The sequence below is a fragment of the Desmodus rotundus genome, chromosome X, assembly GCF_022682495.2.
Source record: "Desmodus rotundus isolate HL8 chromosome X, HLdesRot8A.1, whole genome shotgun sequence".
Taxonomy (NCBI): domain Eukaryota; kingdom Metazoa; phylum Chordata; class Mammalia; order Chiroptera; family Phyllostomidae; genus Desmodus; species Desmodus rotundus.
The window spans coordinates 6,331,922-6,352,432 of record NC_071400.1 but is presented as its reverse complement, the minus strand read 5'-3'; the positions used below and the strand labels follow the sequence as shown (position 1 = coordinate 6,352,432).

The following is a 20,511-nucleotide window of genomic DNA, read 5'->3' as shown; positions in this document are numbered from 1 at the left end:
TGACAGGATGGAGAGGAGGAAGTGATTGGAGGCTCCAGAAGAATAAGATGACAGAGAAACTTGGCAGCAGAGAGGAATGCAGCATAGAACAGCGGAAACACCTCGCTCCACTAGGACAGCCACCCTCCTCCCATATCTGTCCAGAGCACCGTGTTTGGGGCACAGAAAATCTCTCAATCTCTCGCTCTCAATCTCTCAATCTCCCTCTCTCCCTCTCTCCCTCTCTCTCATACTCACTCATACTCTCACACTTCATTCCCCAACATCACGACACCATTTTACACCCATTTCTCCATGTGGTTAATTTTTTTTAGTTCATTTTTTCTAAGAAAAAAGCAACAAGAAAATAATTCAGAGTTTATACAAAACATCTTTACATTATTTTTTTCCAAAAAAGACTAGTATTTACACAAATGGCAACAGAAACAAAAACAAAAAACCCTTCCGACTGCCACCTGGAAGGGGCTGGCTGTTCTGCTCCCTCTCTCTCCCACCTGGCACTGGGGTAGGCAGCTGGCCAGGAGGCAGTGTGGAGGTGGATGGTGTAAGGCCCAGCTCCTTCAATGGCCACTCTGGAGCGCCTGCAAGGTGCACTGAAGTGGCAGTCTGATAGCAGCCGTGCTGGCAAGGAGCCGGGGTCAAAGTGCACGGCGTGCTGGCCCAGCCCTGGGTAGCCTCTTCCTATTTCCAGGCCCCAGCCCAAGATTGGGGGGCCAATGAGAGCTGGGTTGGGGGAGCACCAACCTGTGCTAGAGCCCAGAAAAGGAGCAGGCCACCTGGCCTTATACCCGCTTAGGTCTCTGCCCTGGGCCTCTGTCTCCCCACTGGGCCAAAGGGGCCAAAGGGGGCCAAAGGTGAGGAGAGAACAGGGCGGGAGGAAGGAGGAAAAAGGAGAACTCCCAGCTCTGCAGGGCAAATAGCCACCTGGGCACCTCACCTCCCTCCACCCCCCATGAGGTCATCTGCCTGCAGCAGCTCTCCTGTTCCCCAGGCAACAGCCAATTAAGACGTTAATTACCGTGAGAGTGAGGGAGGCAGGAGATGCCCAAGAATCCCACAAGGAAGGAATTTTATTTTTTTGGTGGAAGGGTGGCAGCCACTACCCCATTGCCAAGATGAGCTTTGTAGCAGAAGGGTCGGAAGGGGAGGGTGAGACACTTTGCCCAATGGTACTCTCATCTTTGCTCATGGGCAAGAGCAGCCCTGGCCTGTCTCCCCTGCCCCCAATAACAAGGGGTTTATAAAAGAAATGCCATCCTATGCTTCCTGCCCCCAGCCCCTTATACTGGGCTGAGCCAGGCTCAGAAAGCCTGGGGAGGGGCTGCCTTTTCCATTTTTCTTCCAAAAAAAACAGATGAAAATGAGTTGACAGCTAAAAGTTGAACACAAAAACATTAAAAACAGTGATGATAGTGGACAAGCAGTCCTGGGAAGGGGAAAAGGGGGCGAGGGAGGCAGGGCCAGGGGCATCCCCCTGCCTGCTGTCCATCAGCGTCCAACCCTGCCCTCCAAGAAGGGGTGCCCCCGCAGAGCCCAGAGGCCTGGCCAGAGGGGGAAGGCACAAGAGCATGGGGGCTGGGGGCACAAGCACCCCCTCCGAAGCCCAGGGGCAGGGCAAAAGGGGGATTATAAAAGCCAAGAAACTACAAAACTAAATACAAAGGTGGGCACAGCTGGCAAGGGGAAGGGTATGGGGAGAAAAGAAAGGTGCGGTCCCGGCCGACTGTCCCTCAGGGCCCGAGGCCGCGCCGGGCTCTCAGACCTTGTAGTAGATGTTCGCTGGGCTCTGGGGCGGCATCTCCTGGACGATGTAGACTGGGTGCCCGTAGTCCCCACTCACCTTCTCATAGTGGGGACAGTAGTTGTTCTCTGTAGTCCGTAAGGGGATGATGATGTCGCTGGGCTCGGTGCCCGCTGTGCCACTGCCCCCCTTGGGACTGGCCAGGGTACTGAGCGAGAGGGCAGGTGCCCGCTGCTGCGTGTGCTTGCGGTGCCGCTTGCGCAGCTTTAGTAGCAGAACCGTCAGGAAGATGATGATGAGCAGGAAGATGACACAGCCGGCACCCACGGCCGCAAACAGTGCCACCTTGGAGTTGAAGAAGCTGTCGGGGTCCCCGCTGCTGCCTCCACTCCCTACTGAGCCACTCTTGTCCTCCTGGTTCACAGTCTCTGAGGAAGGGAAGAGAGGGGAGGAACGGTCAGGGGCACGTGACAGATTTCAGGCTGGGCCCCTTCCTGCCTTTCTTCAGAGACAGGGCCTGAAAGGGCAGCGGGCAATGGAACTGTGCTCCAAAAGACTCCCATGCACTCACCATGCTTGCCATCAGAGTCACCCAGGGAGCTCCGACCACCAGGGGCCTGTGTGGCCATGTTGATAGTGTTGTCTGCCTCGTTGCTGGGCCGGCTAGTAGTCAGCTGCTCAGGTGTCACAGCATTGGGGTCTGTAGGACAGGACCAGACAGGTAAGGGGAAGGGACCCTATCAGCATGGGGGCCTCAGTCATCCCAGGTGGGCCGAGTATGGCCTGTATACCAGACGTCAGCTACTCTAATTCTACTGCCCCTCCCCTACTCCCAACACACCCACCCCAGTCAGGGACATGTGCTGCAAAGGCCAAACTGGCGGCCCTCAGACCGGGCACTCACCTTGCCCGACCTTCATGACGATCTTCATGGTGCGCGTGCGGCACACACCTCCCTCCCGGTTCTCCAGTCCCTCCAGGCTCCCATTGGATGTAGCTGCAGCAAGAAGCCAGTGACATCAGGGGGAGAGACAGGCATGCCAGTATTACCCAGAAACCCTAGTGCTGCCTTAGCCTCCATCAGGACAGAACTAGGAGGTGGAGGGTGGCAAGCAGCCCCCACCTACCTGTGACCCTTTCTACTTCTCTCCCCCACAGGAACTAAGCAGCCAGCCCTGTCCAGCCTTGCCAGGAACTAGCCCATCCCCAAGGGTGCTGGTCATAACCAGGCCCTGGCCATTCTTTCTCAGTGGACACTAAAGTGTGTCTTCTCATTGGATAATGTTGCTCAGAGGCAAAGCAATGAGAACTGGCATCTTGAGGGAGGCTTCTACAAAGATGGGAAGGAATCCCGGATTTGGGGTCAGGAGAACTGGGTTGGAGTCCCAATCCTACCCCTAACTCTCTGTGTGATCTAGGGCAAAAAGTCCCTTCCCTTCTTGGGGTGGCAGTTTCCCATGAAGAGACAGGCCAAATAGCTGGCTGATCCCGAACAGCTCTGCCAACTCTGCTATTCCTAAGATTAGATCTTAGGTGGGCAAAGAAAATAAGAGAGAGAGAGAGTACCACAAATTGGAGTCCTCTCCCACTCAACTCCTAGAGCCAAGGCGAGCTGGCAGTGGGCCCTTGGTGAATATTGGGCCAGAATTCCAAGGCCAGGCTGGGAGGGGCACATTCCCATCTTCAAAGCGGACCAGATCAGACAGGGCCCTAACTGTATGCAGTCTCACTGTATTACTTAGAAGCCGCCGCTGCTACAGGATAGGACAGAACCCCACGATGAGCAGGGACTCACAGGTAATGTAGTAATCATGGTGCTTCTTAAACTCCAAGCCCATGTAGTTGGGGCTGAACTCCTGGAACTTGATGGTGAAGCGGATTTCCTTCTCTGGCCGATTGCAGGTGACCAGCACATTGGGGTCAAGCACAGTGCTGCAGGCAGCCGCCTGCTCAGGCCGAACCAGGTATAGCTTGTAGTACTCGTAGGGCCGCCCTGCTTCTGCTCGGGGACAGATGATGTCCAGCTTGTCTCCAATCTTTGGGTAGATCACCAGGCCCTTCCCACTCAGGAACCTGCCCAGAAGGGAAGAGGGGGTCAGCCTCAGGGTTGGGGTTTTCAGACTATCTCCTGAGCCAGGGGAGCAGACAATGTGGGCCGGGCTACGCCTCCTAAGTGAAAATGGCAAAACAGGAATTCTGCCTTTCCTCCATGCTGGGGCTGGGGGTGGGGAGAGAGAACCACACTGGCAGCAGGGTGTGGAGGGGGTGGCCCATGGGCAAGGCTGCCAGGCTTTGACTGCTCGGCAGGGTGGGGCACTGCCTAGCTGGGGGAGCCCTTTGTCCTAATGTGGCATTTCCGCAGGGGGTTGACGTGGCCGATGGGCTGGGTACCAAGGTGTCAGGCCTGTGCTGCCTGGAGGTGGCAGCCCAATCCTCCTCCCACTGCTATCACACTCATATTCCTTCACAGCCACTGCTAGCACCTCCTCTGCACGCATGTGCATATGCACATGCACACACACACAAACCCACACATGCCTTAGCCGCTGCTCCCAGCCAATGGCCAGGGGAGCTCAACCTGCCTGAGACCCATACCTTGTCCCCCAGCCCTGCTAATCTTGGGCATGATGAGAAGATAGAAACAGGCATCTCCTGGAGCCCAGGGGTAATGGGCAGAGTCTCTGCCCGGGTGCTGCTGCTCCATACAGATCTTCCCACTCCCCACTCACACTGCCTGGTGTCCTATCTGGATATATCTCACCCCAGCATGCAAGAGCCTGAATCCCCAAACTTAACCAGTGTCATTCCTAAGAACAGAAGGATAAGGGGCCGAAGCAGAGACAATAGATCACAAAACATAGGGCCCCAGGAACCTACCTCATCTGTGTTCTCATCCCCCCACCTCCACACTGCCTCTGCTCCAGATCCTGAGAGATGGGCAAATGCCATCTGATCTGGGTTTGTCTTCTACTCCAGAAAGCCAGGCACTGGGGAATAGCAGGGGCAGGGCAGCTGCCCAGGGCCATCCATTGACATCCCTCTGTCCTTTCCTAAGCACCTAGTAAAAACGTGGAGCTCCCTTGGCCACCTCCGAGCCTGGTCGAGTTGGAGGTGGGAACTAGGCAATACTATATAACAGAAAGAAGACAGACTTCAGAATCAGACAGACAAGACCCTTACTAGTTCTGTAGCCTTGAATGTGCTGCCGATTCTCCCTGAGCTTCTGTTTCCTCCGTTATAAATTGCGGGAGGTAAAAGCCCTCCTCCCTAGGGGTATAGAGGAGAGATGCAACAGCACACATAGAGCACCTAGCACACAGTAGGCCCTCAGCATGTGTGACTACAAGAGGCAGGTAGCTAGAGACTGACACCAGTCTTGTTCCTTGGGTGGGGTGGATAAGAAGAAAAGATGTGGCCCCATCTTCAAGGACTTTACTGCCTGCCGTAGGTCAGAAAAGTAAATGGCCAACACTCTAGCCATACACAGTACCAGGCTATCTGTAGCTTATGTGTGAGGAGGGTAGTTCAAACAGCAAGGGCTGGAGACAGAGAGCGGAAGGAATATGATGTCAGAGATGGGTCAACAGAAAGAGCGGGAAGAAAGGAGGTCCTGGGAGATGAATAAGAAGACAATGCACAGCAAGAGTGAACAGCATTGATTTGGGGGGAGGGTGAACTCACAATATGACATACAGATGATGTATTATAGGATTGTACATCTGAAATCAGTGTCACCCCGATACATTCAATAAAAAAGTAAAAGTAGACAATTGATTAATTAAAAAAGAGTGAACAACACTGGCTGGGACACAAAACCCAGGTCAGTGACTGGTAGAAGAAGAGGTGGAAAAGCTCAGCCGGGGCTGGACTCTGAGTACCACGGCACACACTGTGGGCTTCATCTCCCTGGGGACAGACCTTCTAGCGGGAAGGACAATGAAGGGCAGTACTTCATGAGAATGAAGCCGACAGTGGAAGAGCTTGGTTCCACTTCCTGAGGTTATGTTCCACAGTGGAGATGTCAAGGTACAAGGGCCAACAGGGAGCTCAGTGTCCTTGCCCAAAGGAGGGAAATGACAGCCAAGGAGCAGAGTAGGGCAACTAGACCAAGCAGATGAAGGACATGAAGAGTGGTGGTCCTCTCTTCATGTTGAGTGAGGCTCCACCAAGTCAGGGCCTGCCATCTCGCTGTGTGGGACCGTAAGAGCCACAACAAGGTCTCCCCCTTGGAACCTAACTTTACTGTACTCCAGAGGACCAGAAAGGAAGCAGGCATGGGATGGGGGCATACACAAACATTTCAGAGGGAATGTCCCCATCCTGTGCACCATAAAGGGCCAAGGAGTTTCACCAAAGCCTCTATAATTCCCAAGGTATTTTTCACTTTCCAATCCTCACACTGGTTCTATCCAGACAGCAGGATTAGACAACTTCTAATGCCTCAGAGCCAAGAGGAAGCTTCGAGACCCACTGAGTCCAGGCTCCCCATGCGAAGGTATGAGTGATCAGATGAACGTTTCCATGGAAGGCAGGTACTCACAGACAAACCCAAGGGGACAAAACTCACCCAGGATGTGCACCCCTAGGGAGTCTAAGAACAGTTCGCACAGCTGTACCCCAACAAGACCCTCCCTGGGGGTCACAGCAGGAACATAGAGGGCATGCAAAGGAGTATAGGCCAGCTCAGCTTTCTAACCACCTGGTCCTGGCTTACTCACCAGGGCGTCCGGTCTGCCCTGAGCAGTCTCCCATCCCCACTGAGGATGTGGAGCCCTGGAATTGGAACACAGGGCTTCCAGCCACTCAGGGTTACCTGGAACCCAAGACATGGGGGGAACGGATGTCTCTGTGGTAAGTGGGGGTAGGAGGAGAAAAGAGGACTATTGCCCTCAACACCCCTCAGACTCTCTTCAACCTCAATGAGCAGAGGCCATAAATATTCATCAGTTCATTTGCATAGCAGCTGGCGAGGGAAACTTACCTTTCTCTCAAGTACAGAAAGGAGAGGAGACTTGTGTTCCCTGACTCTGACCCCCATCATCGTGCCTTATCAGCACCTTCCCCATCACTAGAAAAACTGCCAAGAAAGGGGCAAGGGGCCACTAGGGCTGCCTATGTAGCCAGTTAGACAGTGAGGCCACGAAGCCAAGTACAACACTAGTCATATTGTACAGGGGGACCCTGCAGGTGTCATCTCATACTCACCAGGTTAGGAGTAGGGGCAGAAGAGAAGGAAGAAATTGTCCTCAAGTTAAACTCTTTATCCTCCACTTTTCAAAAGCTACTACTGTGCCCATTATCAAGTCAAGCTTCCCTGCCTGGGGCCACCCCCAGACAATGCCCTTTTCTGGAAACTAAGGGGATTGACATGGCCCAGCAGGAAGCCTGAAGCAGGTCGCCATGGTTACCCCTGAGGCCTTCCCCTCTTAGCATCTGATGGCCCCAGGACCCCAGCAAGCCACCCCAGGGAGTAAAAGGACTTAGGAGAGGCATCCTGGGCAGTCCAGCTCCTGCTTTGGGGCCTGCCTTCTCCCCTGCATCCTTGCCCGAGTCTCCCCCACAGCCTTCCTACTGAGCTCAGAAAAAGGAATACTGGAATAGAAGAACCCTTAAGGGTCTGGGCAGTAGCCCCTAAGGCCCTGGACTGGTCAGGGGCCAACTGCCCCCTGCTTCTTTTGTCCAGCCGAGCGCCTGTCGGCCCATACAGGCACAATTTCCAGTGGGGAGAGCTTATGGTGTGGGGTCGTGCCCAGAAAGCTGCCCATGTCTACACTTCCTTTCTCCTCATCCTTACCTCAGGCTCTTAGAACCTGTAGTCAGACAGTGTCCAAAGACAGAGCCTAGTCCCAGGCCATGCTTCTCCAAGGCTGGTAGAACACTTTAGCCACAGCCTTGATTGGCTGACCCCAGCACCACCATACCTGCATCCCACCCCACCCCCAGCGTGGCAGAACCAGTGGAGGACAGACCCCAAGCCAAAGCTCAAGTCTGCTCTCATCCTAGCAAGGGTGGGGAGCCCCCAAATTAAAGGCTCCTCTTTCACTCCCCCAGCTCCACCCAGCCCCTGAGGCGGCTGAAGCAGGCCTGGCGTGTCCCAGCAGTGCCCGCCCAGGCGTGGGTGGGCAGGAGCAGCAGCTGGGTCCTGGCACACACACACACACACACACACACACACAGAGCACTGTCGGAGGCAGGGAAGCCAGGAGAGTCCCACAGGAAGTCACCCTCCCCACCCACACTGGACTATGCCCTCCTGTCTGCCCCACCTGGCCAATGCTATAGGGTCCACTAGAGAGGCTTAACCCTCCCTTCCTCATTGTGGGCTTTCTGTGGGGTCCCTGAGAGGAAGATTCCTGGCCCAGAGAGGAAGCAAAGGTGCTGTTCAGAGCTCAGGAGGGACGGTGCCAGGGAGCGAGCTGGCTGCCTCTGGTTCAGGTCACTGGAGCAGGCTATCTTCAGAGGTAGGCCCAGCAAAGTCAAATGAGGAAGTCAGTACACTGCTCATCCCACGCAGGCAGGGCCTGAGTCACAAGGACAGATGCACACACACCTGTGAGGTGAGAGGGGAACCCAGGGGCAGGGAGCCCGTGCCTCTTCCCAAACTCCACCTTGAATTCCCATCTCTCCTGGAGTCCAAGGTAGCAGAATGGCATAGACAGAATGGGCTGACTGACTGTAGCAGACAAGTCATTTCCCTTTTCTGGGTGTATGCCTCCTCATCTGGGAAATGCGGGTGATTCCAACTTCCCAGGGCTGTTTGGAACATCCGATGAGCTCACATATGAGGACACTTGTGAGTAGCAAGGCGCTGCCGTCAGTTAGCCACCAAGTACAGTGCTATTTACAAGAAGCTTACAGTGCTGGCTGCCAGCACCCCCACCCGAAATGACTACCATACCAACACACCCAGAAGGGGCTGCTGTGGGGCACGGGGCAAGGAACCCCAAATGTAGCTGGTGAGCATCCCCTAATAATCACAGGGTGGACCCTTCCACCAAACCTGGCGTTCTCATGGCAACCGGCAGCCTCCTGGCTGGCCCATCCTTTCTGTAGTCCCAAGCCCAGATAAACCACAAGGCACAGTAGTATCCAGGACCCGCGCATCATCACCCACTGAGCTGGTGAGGCAGTGGAGAGCCTGAAGGGAGAAAGGGAACTCTTGATTCAGCCCCCAGCCTCACAGGCCCTTCTGGCCCTGGCCTGGCTGCATGGGGTGGGGGTTGGGAGGGAGAGGAAAAGGGAACTCAACGAGCTGCTGGGTTCCCAGTGCTCTCAGGCCCCCACCTGTGGCCAATCAGCCACAGAGTAGAGGAGGTCAGGTCCCTAGCCGCCCCGGAAAGGGGCCCAGTAAGCTGGCCTCCCCAGGACTGTGAGCTGGAACAGCTGTGAGGGGGCTGGGGACAACACTTTGGCTTAGCGCAGGCAAGCCTGGGTTGGGGTCCGCAGCTGCCCCCACCCATGCTAGATGGAGTCAAGGGTCCTGGACACCAAGCTGAACCCCCACCCCCACCCCCTTGTAGAGAAGGTGTAATGTGATCTCAGGCACATTCCCACTCCCTGGAGGTGGGGGAACCTGAGTGGGGGGCAAGAAGGGGTCAGAACGGGACTGAGAGACTGAACTGCAGCAGCTGGACTTGGCTGAGGACTCAAGTGTGAGGTTTGCCGGCTGCCCCAAGCTCTCAGGGGAAGAGGCTGGGGGAGGGGGACCGCCCTGGGACCTTCCATAACAGCCCCCCACCCAAGTGCAGGCACACACTCTGGTTCTTCCCAACATCTAGTGAGACCAAACCCACCTCCCCACCCTGTGCCCATCGGACAAAGCTGACAAGAGAGGCCAATGAGGGAGAAGCTCTTGCCACCCAGGGTTTACCACACTGGGAGGCCCCAGTGCCAATGTGGGAAAGAGACTGGGAGTCTTGAAACGGCCCTTCCTGCTCCCCTCTGCCGGTCAGGTCTCTGGTGCGCCCCGGAACCTGGAAACATACCTCTAGCCTCACCGCTTCTTTATTTTGATTTTTTTTTTCCCCCAACGAGGAAGCAATTAAGCAGGTTTTATAAGCGCTGGGAGACTTTGGGGAGGGTGGTTGCCAGCTCCTGACAGGGCCGAGGAGACAGACCAAAAGCCGGGAGGAAGAGGGGAGGAAAGAGAGAAAATGAGCCTGTGAGGGAGAGCACGGGCATGTGCGAGAAACAAAAGGACTTGAGAAAAAGAGGCAGAGAGTGACTAAGAGTGAGAGGGAGTGTGAGAAAGAGGGAGAGCTGGCGAGACTGGCTAGAGAGGGGAGGTGAGCGCAGATAAGAGGGCAGAGAGGGCCAACTGACACGGACCCGAGAGGGAAAACTCAGGCCAGAGGCACAGAGGGACACGGACAGAGCAGCAGAGTGAGACTGTTTATTTGAAAGGCTGTGGCAGCCTGAAGGTTGGGTGCGGTGGCAGAGGCAGCCCCCAGAGCTCTAGGCCAGCGGAGGGCAGTGCCTCCCTCCTGTCTTCTTGCTCCCTCCAAATGACGGCTGCATTCCAGACCCCTGAGATGGAATGGGGCGCGTGGGGTGGGGAGGGAGGTGGCGGTGCAGCACCGGGGATACAGGACCAGTCCCCAAGCATTCACAGAATCTGCTCAATTATAGGATAGAATTTGTGCAGGTCCAACGGAGTCCTCAGCCATCACCCCCACCCCACAGGATGCCTGCACTCGGCTTGAAGTGGGTGCAGTGGTGTCAGACCTTAAAAACCTGTAAACCAGTCCAGGGCACTACAGGCTCAAAACACAAAAAGGAGGAAGCTCAGAGAGATCTTGTTTCTCCCAGCTCCACCCCCACCCAACTCTGCAGGAGGGCTCCCTTCCAGCTGTGGAGCCGCCTGCTATCTCTGGTTAGAGACTCGAGAGAGCAATTAGGTCACTCCCATGAGCCCCTATGATGGGCTACCCCAGGCGGCTTTCAGCTCTCCTGGCTCAAGAGGGAGCATTTCCAGCCTCCACCCTTACAGGGGAGAACTGGTCACTTCACAACCCTTCCGCCTGGGCTCAGCGGCCCAGGGCCCCCAGACCATTTTGAATCCCTACTGTTAGGAGGGCGCTGTGCCTGATTTGCCTTCGGATAGGGGAGAAAGTCTTGCTAATCCCTTTCTTGTACCAAAACAGAACCTTCTCCCTGACCCAGGTTTAGCTACCCCACCAACCAGTAAATAGGACCCTATGTTAACCCAAGGGGAAGAGAACTAGAGGCTGTCTTCTCCCACTCCAGGGCCGAGAGGGGCACTGTCCCTGGGACCTAACAGGCTGAAGCAGGCAGGAGCCTGACAAGTTAGCGGGGAGCCCAGGAGAGTGGACAGGAAAAGATTTCAGATACAGGAATGGGAGAGCACAGACAGGGCAGGCCAAGGCCCCCCACTTTCCCATTAAGTGGACAATATCTGCACACTGTGGGGACCTCAAGAAAACAGGAAGGAAGAGCGATTTTAACCCTGGGTTCCAACCTGAGTCCTGGATGCCAAAAAAGAAGGAGGTCCAGAGGTCACCACACAGCCCCATCGACTCCCCACTAACAGCCCAGAAACCAGTGAGCCACCGCCCTGAAGGGTGTGTGTATTGCTGGAGGGGGAGGGGGGCGGGGGGGGGAGCGATTGTTAAGGGGAAAGAGGAGGAAAAAAAGAAAGGATCTCCTCTACATAGCTGCCTCCCCAACCCCTTGGGGAAAACTACGCACAGCTCCCCAATCTGAGAGACACAGGGTGGGGGCCAATGGACTGCCTGGGCAGGAATCCTTCAAACCCTTCACTCCCCACCCACCTCCTTCCCAGGCTGAGCCGCACTCTCCTCCCGGGCGCCCTCGAATCTCTGCCACCGGCTCCACTGGACCCCCGACGGGCGCGCTGGATCAATCCCCCCCCCCCCCACCCGCAAACCCCTCTTCCACTCCGCCCCTCTCCACCCGCCGCCTTTGTGAGCCTGGAAGCGGCGCCCGCCCTTCCAAGGCCCGGCAGGGAGAAAAGGGGGGCTAGAACAGACGGCAAAACGAAAAGCTAGGGAGGCAAACAGGGAAGAAAGAGAAATGAAAATGGGAGAAACCGGAATAGATATAGGGGCGCTGCCACCCGCCCCAAGCGCGGGGTCCCAAGCCACGTTCCCTTCATAGCTAAACAAATGAGGAATCTATGTTCCGGCCTCATCCCTCGCCCAGGTCAAGCTCGCCCCCCCCGAGAAGCTCTGAGCGAAAACCGCCACGTTCCCAGGGGCCCCAGAAGGGGCTTGCCTTCTCACCATCACCACCACCCAGCTCTCTAGTGCGCTCCCGAGCGCCCGGACTCCCAGCTCCGTGTGGCGCGACCATCCCGACTTGATCTGGGACGTGGGGAAAAGAGGGCCCACAAGCCGCGGGGTCACAACCCAGCCAAGTGCCCCCACCCCACCCTGCCGCACCCTGCCCCTCCCGCCCGCAGGAAAACACGCTCGAAAAAGGCAGAGACAAAATGGGGCGCCGCTCCTTTTCCGAACACCTCCACACTCGCACTCGGGGGCGCGCGGCCTCACCCCGAAGGAGTGCCTCCCACCCCCAGGGTCCAGAGCAGATAAGTTACTCACTTGGGGTTGAGGGAGCTCCAGGACACGGGCTCCAGGTTCTTGGCCAGCGGCGTGGCAAGCCGGCACAGCGCCAACACGACCATCGCCACAAGCCACTTGCCGAGCCAACGCTGCCCAGGCCGGGCCATCTTCCTGGGGGCAGGCTGCAGTTCGTGATCCCCTGGCGCCTCCTCAGCAAAGCTCGCCTCGCCTTCCCGTGCCGCGCTGCGCTCCGAGCCGCTCAGGCTCCCATCCTCCACGACCTCCGGCCTTGAAGTGCTCCCCTCCCGCCGGCTTCGGTGTCGCTCTTCTCCGCCCGGCCGGCCAGGAGGACTCACTGGGCAGCCGCCCCCAACCCGGGCATGGGCTACGGCCTGCGAGGGCTTGCTCCCCTGACCTCTCCGCCGCACCAGGCGCGACGGGGGCTCTGCGCCCCCGGGTGCTCCCGCCCGATTCCGCTCTGCTCCCCGAGACTGTTGGGAACTGCACACCCTTTCCCAGACGAGGTCCTCCCACCGGGGACTCGGTGGCCACCCCGACGCCTCGACCGTCCCGGGATCGGTACCCCTCGGAAGAAGTAGGAATCTCCCTACAAGTGGAGCACGGTCCGGGGGCTCCCGCCTGGGTCGCCCTGACACGGGTTCCGTTCCTCCAGGCCACACTGGGACTCCGGGCTCCGCGCCCCCCGACAGCTTCTACTTCAGCGCGGGCCCCGCTCAGTGCACTTAGAAGAGCGGGGAGATGCGGCCGAGCGAGCCAGTCCCATCAGTTTACGCCTCTGAAGCCTCAGCAGGGTGGCCGGGCTGCCCGGTCGCCGAGTCCTAGCTCCCCGGCGATTGCGCCCGAGGGTCTGCGGCGGGTGCAAGCCTCACACACCTCCCACTGCTGTCCAGCGCGCATAGACTCCCTCCGCCGCCGCCGCTGAGCTGTCTACTCCCTTGCTCAGGCGAACGCAAGGCCAATCCTACTGCTCTTAGCCAATAGCAAGCTCCGTTACGGGGTCCTTGCCCCGTACCACGCCCCCAGAACAAGAACGGGGTGGGGCTTCAGGGAGCTCTTAAGGACGCCGCGCTCTCGATGGCACCAATCTGAGAGTGCGGCTCATTCGGTTGGGGTTGGGTCCAGCCTAGTCCTGTTCCCAGAGCGCTTACCCCGTGGGAAGTTGGCGCTCCTCTAGAGCTGTCGGCCTCTTCTCCCCAAGCGACTGGTCAACACTCCGACCCACTGACCTGGGCCACACAAACCCTGTTACAAGTATCCCGGGAAAGTAGTACTTCCATTCTCTTTTTTTTACACACGCGAGCCCTGAAGTCCTGTTCTGTGCTCAGCTCTGTGGCAAGAAGAGCCTGTTTGCTCCCGGGCCAGTCTCCTGTAAGGCTCCGGTGGCCATTCCTCCTTCCGCCCTCGTAATGCAGTGTCCGCTTGCACTTGAACCTGGAGCCCTGAACACATTACAAACGCATAGCTCTGGGTGGTGGAGATTCAGAGTTGAATATAGGATCCCGGGGGAAGTTGAGTTTTTCACCCCTAGGGACCAGGCCTTCGGAATTTCTGATTTGGGGGAAAGCCCTAGGAGTCCAGATTTAGAGTCTTGTCCTGTTTGCAGGCACAAGCAAGGCCTCGGGATAGGCTAGAGGGGATAAGAGGGCATCTCGATAAAGAAACCTCGAGGGCAAAGAGGAAAGGGCGCAAAGCAGGCGCCTTTTGAAAAAGCAAAAGCGGGCATTCCTGTCCCGAGACGCTGGACTCCAGCCCCTCCCGGCCTCGCCATCTGGGTCTTTGTCTCTCAGCCTTGGCCCATTCTCCCCGCCCCTCCTCGCTTCCTTGCTTAAAACTTTGGCTCCATCCCATAGCTCAGACCCTCCCGGTCCGACCCGCTCGCCCTGGTCGGACCCTAACAGACGCACTCACGTGCTAATGTCTCCCCCTGCTGGTCTTTTATAGCACTGCGGGCGCATGGGACAAACAGTGCTCTCACTGAGCAGGAGCGTGGCACACACAAGCCTGGCACACGCGCTTGAACACAAGACCTGGAACAGACGTGGTGACCTTGGCAAGAACTGAGCCCCAGTACGGGAAAGAAGAGAAAGCACAGGAGAAAGTTCTGGGTTTGGGGTTGGGTTTGGGACTGCCAAGGATAAGAAGTCGCCTTACCGTTCCTTTATGGAGATAATTAAGCAAGGAACCATTTGAAGCACGGAAGTGCTCTACCATTTATACAGTTTCATGCATTTGTGTTATGTAAGTAGGAGGCTGAGCTACTGAGTTCTCACCGTATTCTCTGATGATCTCTTTGACTGTAAAGTGGACCTCCATTTGGGAGAAAATATAAAAGGAGAAGCTGGTCCCCTCCTACTCTCAAGGACACGGCCTCCAGAGTGAGAGAGATCTGGGTAGATAGGGAGGAAGGAGCTATCTAGAGTCTCTCAGATCCAAGCTGGGCCCCTTACTGGTGAGTGAGCAAGGAGAGACGAGAACAAGATGCAAGGGCACACCAAACTCCAGCTGGGGGGCTAGGATCCCCCCAGGTACATGGCATATCAAAACAGCCTGCCACTTACTGGGTACTGACTGTGTGCTAAGAACTGTGTTAGATGCATTTCCTTTCGCAATCCTTTGAGGTGAATTCCACTAGCCCCATTTTACGTAAGAGGGAAACTAAGGCTCAGGGTGGAGAAGTGACTCATCTAAGTTCACATAGCTGCTTGGTGGTAGAAGCAGGATTTGAACCGAGGCTTATCTGTCTCCAGAGCCCACGCCAATTCCCCTTTACCATACTGACTTGCTGCCTTTCCAGCCCCTTCTGGCTTACATGCTGACTTAATTCCTTCCTGGTTAAAAGCTGGTTCGTGCCTGGAAAGAAGCAGCCTTCAGGATGGCCAGGACCCTACTCTTCACTCACAGTCCTCCAAGAGGTTACTAGGCCTAGGAAAGTTCATTTGTGTCCCTGGCCACATCCCCAAGGGCCTGGCTAAAATCCCCACTGCGAGCTCCAGAACCAGCCTTGGAGTCCACTTTCCACCTTCCGAGTGCCCCTTGGGAGGGAGGCAAACCCAAGACCAGGTGTGGAATGAGGGAGATGAGACTGTGCTGCTAGGCTGGGAAAACCAGGGAAGGCAGAAGCCATTTCCAAGGGTGCCAGTGCCCGATCCTGGGTGAGGAGGGCAGCAGAGGAAAGAGAAAAGAACTCTTTATGTCCGGGCCTGCTGCACACACTGCTCACACCTGGTCGTTGCACAGACTTTCTGTCTTAACCTGTCGACCCCAGCTATGGGGGCCTCAGCACTAAGGCTGGGACTACTCCCTGCCACAGCCAGGGCTGGTGACTCTGGGTCTCCACTCCCTGCCCCACCCTAGCAGGGCCTCGGATGTAGTGATTCAGGCCCCTGAGGTAGGGAAAAATTACTCCCCAAGGAAACCTCAGAGGAAGTCAGGATCTGTGCGGAAGGTGGGCCTTCTCTTGTCCAAGCCCATGGTCCCTCAGGTTTCAAGTTCTCCAATGTTTCCTGAGCACTGAACCTGTGCTAGCCTCTGAGCTGGGCCTGCCCTGTGACCCGCAGAGGAACCCCTCCGAGCCTCCCCTTGGAGGAGCTCCAAGCAGACAGAAATCAGTATGTGGGGACCCATGAGCCCAGGGATGCAGAACAACTGGCCGCCGCAGGGGGTCTCAGGTACCACGCCCTGAGCTCAGCTTCCCACACCTGTGGGACACAGCAAGTATAAACTTCTGAGCCACAGATTTTACTTCACCTCTGTGTGCTTTTGTTAACTCACTTGTAACCTGGAGCTCATGCCTCCTTCACAGGGCTGTGGTGAGGGGTGAATGAGATAATGCGCATACAGGGCTTAGCATCATGCCTGGCCCACCACAGCACTTACTAAATGGAAACTATTATTCCTCCACAGAGCCTCCCACAGAGATACCCTCCTTCCCAGTCGCACACGTCCTCACCCGTTCACACATGCTTTGTGGGCCATACGCACATTTTTCAGACCCTCTGATGTTCTTACACATGTCCACATTCATACATGAACTCTCGGTCTTTCTCACATACCCACTCACACCACACCAGGTGGCAGGCCTGGTTCCTGCCATCATGGAACGTACGTTTTCTTATGTCACTGCCACACACACATGCCTGAACATACACACAAACCCTTGATTTCTGGGGCCCTTGTCCTTGACCTCTCCTTGCCTGCCTTGCACTCTGACAAGAGGAATGAACTAACTCACCTAACACTACACAGCCAGGCAATGGGAAACTCGGGACTCAAACCTGGTCCATTTGGCTACACAGTAAGAACTTTGGCTCATGATTCGACGCTGATATCCCAGGGCCCTGGCAAGAAGTTTGCGCCAAGGGCTGGTCCCAGCACACCAAAGGGTCAGAGAGCAGAGAGCCCACCCTGCAAGGCTAGCAGCCCTGTCTCCTAGCTACAGCCATCTCTGGCCTGCCCCAGGCCTCCTGCCTGTCCCCTCAAAGAGCCACTGCCTCTGCCTGCACCCTCCTCACAGGTACACACAGCCACTCCCTACAGGAAGAGGGAGGCTTCTGTTTCTTGAACACCTACTATATACCGGCCATTGTAACAGGTGCTATAGTATCGCCTTGGGTGCTCTATTGTCCTCGTTTAATTCTCACAGCAGCCCTGAGATTGGTATTGATAGGCCTGTTGACGAAATGAGAAAACGGGCTCTAGGCTCAATCTGGCTGCATCCCCTGCCCTGCCAACCTTGGCCTGCAATGCCCTCTTTTGCCAAGCTGGCTTATTCCCAACACCTTCTTGTCTCTTGTTCTTCTCTCGGCCCCCCCAACCCCCCCTCAGCTCAAACCAGCTGGGGTCTGTGTTGGCCCAGGCTGTTCTCCCCTTCCCCACAAATACTTGCTTTTCCCAACTCACTCTATCTCTGGGTCAGGCCCAGGGCAAGCTCAGGGTGGGGCCAGAGCCCTCCCACTCTTCCTTCTCCCAGATCCTGGCTGCACCACACCCCAGGGCTAGGTCAGATCCAGCCCCAGGGGGATACACCCTGCAAGGCTAGTTTTACTGCAGCCAGGACAAGTCCCAGTGGCTGGGGAAGGAGGGGGTTGTCCCAAAGGCTTAAGGTTCAACCAGACTCTCAACTCCCAGTGCCTGTCTGGTCCCTGCCCCAGCTTCATGCCTGGTTTGTGGGTGTTTGCACTGAAATCACTTTGATCTTCTATGTGTCAGCCTGGCTTGGCTCAGGCTGTTTGCTGGAAGAGCAGGCATATGAGGAGCCCCTCTCTTCCTGAGATGGGTCTGCCCCCTCCCTCCCTCTCTTTGTCCCCTCCTTCTACCCCTTTACCCTACTCTGGACTCCTCAAAATTTGTCCCAAGCCCCCCAGGCCCCATACATGCAAATGGCCTGCCATCTGGCCCTGAAATGAGCCTAGAACAGGGCATCTGAGAGCAACGGCATGGCTCAAGGGGGCATAACAGGTGACTGGGACCCTAGGTTCCTTAGAGGCCTTATCTTCTGGCATCCCTGCCCTCCAATATGTTAGCGATCTGGGCTCATCTTCCTGTGGTGGTTCATCCTGTGCTCTGCTCCCCAGCCCAGCACAGGGCAGCCTGCTGGGGGAAATCTTACAGCACTGCAGCCCAGCCCACCTGTTGCCTCTGCACTCCAGTTACCTGGGGAATGTGCAAATAGGGGCTGGGCCATCCATCACTGTCAGGGGCTCAGGAATCTGGGGGAGGGGAGCAGCAGCTGTCCCCACCTGTCACTGACCCCATCCTAGTGCCCCATTTTACAGGGACACTAGGCCCGGGGAAGGATGATGCTGGCTGGAGAAATGGCATCTTTGCCCACTCCTGCTCCTGGCTCCTTAGTGAACACTCTGGACATGTCAGTCCCTATAAACACAAGAAATTAATTTCCCCTAGAGAAACACCCCAAACAGGGCAAATATTTGGACAACCCAAGGAGTAGAGGGAAGGGGCAGCTGCTCCCTCATCTCTGCATCCCTGCTAGCTCTGACCCTTCTATCGGGAAGGCTAAAGAACCAGGCTCTGGGCTTTCTCGACTGATAAACTCGGGCCTCCTGGGGACTGGACTCAGCTGGCCAGATAACCATAGCAGATGCATGGCGCTCGGGCCCACCACCCTCCAGCTGCCCCCGAACTAACCCAGCCAGGATCACTGCTGTGGAAACCTCCCTGGGCTGTTGGAGACTCCATCTCACCCTTGGTAAGGAAAGCTCCACTGCCTGGGCTCTGATACCTCCCAATAAGGGCCCAGTTTCTTTCTAAGCTTTTCCTCTAGTCTCCCCCCCGAAGCTTCCTCCAATCCTATCCCTGCCAGACCCCCACCTCCCCACAGCTGCCCACCCCGAGATTGGGGTGAGGCTTCAATTGACAAACCACCCAGCATCTTCCTCAGGAGGAAACCAGCCCCACTGGAGGAAGAGAAGTCTTCTTGGCCTGGCTTGCTTTTCCTTCCCAGCCCCTTTCCAGGACACAAAGCAGAACTGCTGACTGCCCAGGCCTCAGCCATGAGGGGTGGGGGAAGGGGTGTGGAGAGGGGAAATTTTCCTCCTTGGGTTAGTGTCCTGGGCCAGAGTGGGGAAGGCAGAAAGCTCTGAGGGATTCTGAATTAGGGGATTAGGGCTCTAAAGACAGGGGAGGGAGGAGGTGGGATTTCAAAGGTGAATAAAGGAGGCACTGGGCAGGTTGCTGAATCAAAGGGGTAAAGTACCCAAGGAAATCCGGCCTTCTCAGCCTCCTTATTCCTCAATCTCTGTCGGCCCCTAGTGGCCAGCTCAATATTTGCACTCCAAAGGCTGGCCCAACACTGAGCCTGAGCACCAACAATCCAATGGGATGTGGGAGATACTGCCAGCTTTGAGTGCTGGCCTGGGCTGAGCTATACCAGGAGCTCCACCCGCCTTCTCCTCCCCATCCTCCCTGCAAGTACTAGAAAAGCAATCTATCCAGACCATCCTGACTCTATTGCTGGTGATTGTTATTTAGATTTTTATTATTTTTGTACAAGGGGAGACCCCCCAAAATGGAATTATCTTCTGGAGGGCGGGCCCCTTGTAGTATGGGCTTCTCCCACTAGGTGAGTGTTCTAGGAACCCATCTGTATCAGTGTACCAGCTGGCGTTGTTGTGAGAGGCTGCGTTCAGCTTCAGTGAACTTTTTTTAAAGACTCTTTCAACACCTTTGCCCATTTCATGATGGGTGAGTTATGAGCACACCTGCCCACACCAGACTGAGTGCTCAGCAGTTTTGACCAAAATGGCATGACTCCCATGCCTCACCCTCCCTATTCACCATCCACTATGTGCCAGACACTGCCATTACCCTGGAGGGGACACAGGGATAACTATGACTCAGTCCCTGACAACATGGCATGGTGTGGGCCATAGTGAAGACTGTATGCTCCATTGCATACAGGGACTAGCTCTGCATCCTTCCTCCTCATCTGCAGACCATTCTTCTCTAGTTTGCTCATTGGACAGAAGGACAGGTTGCCCGGCCCAGATGTGCAGTAACTCCAGATCCCATCACACAAGGAGGCCATGGCCAACTAGGCAACTCCTACGGACAATGGGCACCTGAAAAATTCAAGAATCCAGAACCACAGAGGGAGAGTCCATCAGAGATTGCTACCACTTGAATACCCAGAGTCTCCCAGGGATCAACATGGGTCAGTTCAGTTCACAAATGCTGCTGAGCCTCCCCAGGGATCCTGGCAGGTGCTGCAATCTGAAGCTCAAAGGAATGGGAGATACCTGAGTTACTTGCCCTCACTCCATGCCATGCCCAGTTAGCAAGCAGTCCCAGGCGGGCAATTACCATTGAGTCTGAGGGCCCATTGACCGGAGCCTTACTCTTGTCTGTGGCTTCCCTGAGGCATTTTGCGTTTCTCTAGCCTAGTGGCCCTAAAGGAAACTGAAGCATCTCATTTCCCCCTCTCCCCTCCCTCAAGTAAGCCACTCACCTGAGAGTCTGTCTTTCAGTCTCTGTGTTCTTAGGAGTTCGTTGTGCGAAAAATACCTGCTGGGGCTGGAAAGGAAGAGCTCTTTGTGGGGGTCCAGGGGGTTTCAAGGCCCCTGTTACCTGCTGCCACCACGAGGGTTCTAACAAGACTCTGACTGGGAGTTGACAACCCCGGAAAGCTGGCAGCCTATTCCGTTTCCCAGGCACGTCCTGTAAGGAGCACAGCTTACAGGTTTCAGG

At 56.1% G+C, this 20,511-nt stretch overlaps 1 protein-coding gene across 1 annotated transcript; it reads right to left on the bottom strand.

Moving 5' to 3' along the window:
- Positions 1-345: 345 nt before the first annotated feature.
- EFNB1 (ephrin B1) lies at positions 346-13,244 on the bottom strand. Its single transcript, XM_024555234.4, has 5 exons — positions 12,325-13,244; positions 3,537-3,814; positions 2,646-2,738; positions 2,313-2,441; positions 346-2,169 (listed from the first exon to the last, which is right to left on the bottom strand). Exons 1-5 carry the CDS (start codon positions 12,450-12,452, stop codon positions 1,757-1,759), a joined length of 1,041 nt encoding a protein of 346 aa, XP_024411002.2. The 5' UTR covers positions 12,453-13,244; the 3' UTR covers positions 346-1,756.
- Positions 13,245-20,511: the final 7,267 nt, after the last annotated feature.

What these genes read in the sequence shown, in the direction of transcription:
- EFNB1 (XM_024555234.4), bottom strand. Translation starts at nt 12,452, where the DNA reads ATGGCCCGGCCTGGGCAGCGTTGGCTCGGCAAGTGGCTTGTGGCGATG. An exon ending in CCATGATTACTACATTACCT is followed by an intron (nt 2,739 to 3,536) that starts GTGAGTCCCTGC and finishes TTCTTGCTGCAG; the next exon opens with CTACATCCAATGGGAGCCTG. An exon ending in CGTCATGAAGGTCGGGCAAG is followed by an intron (nt 2,442 to 2,645) that starts GTGAGTGCCCGG and finishes CCTGTCCTACAG; the next exon opens with ACCCCAATGCTGTGACACCT.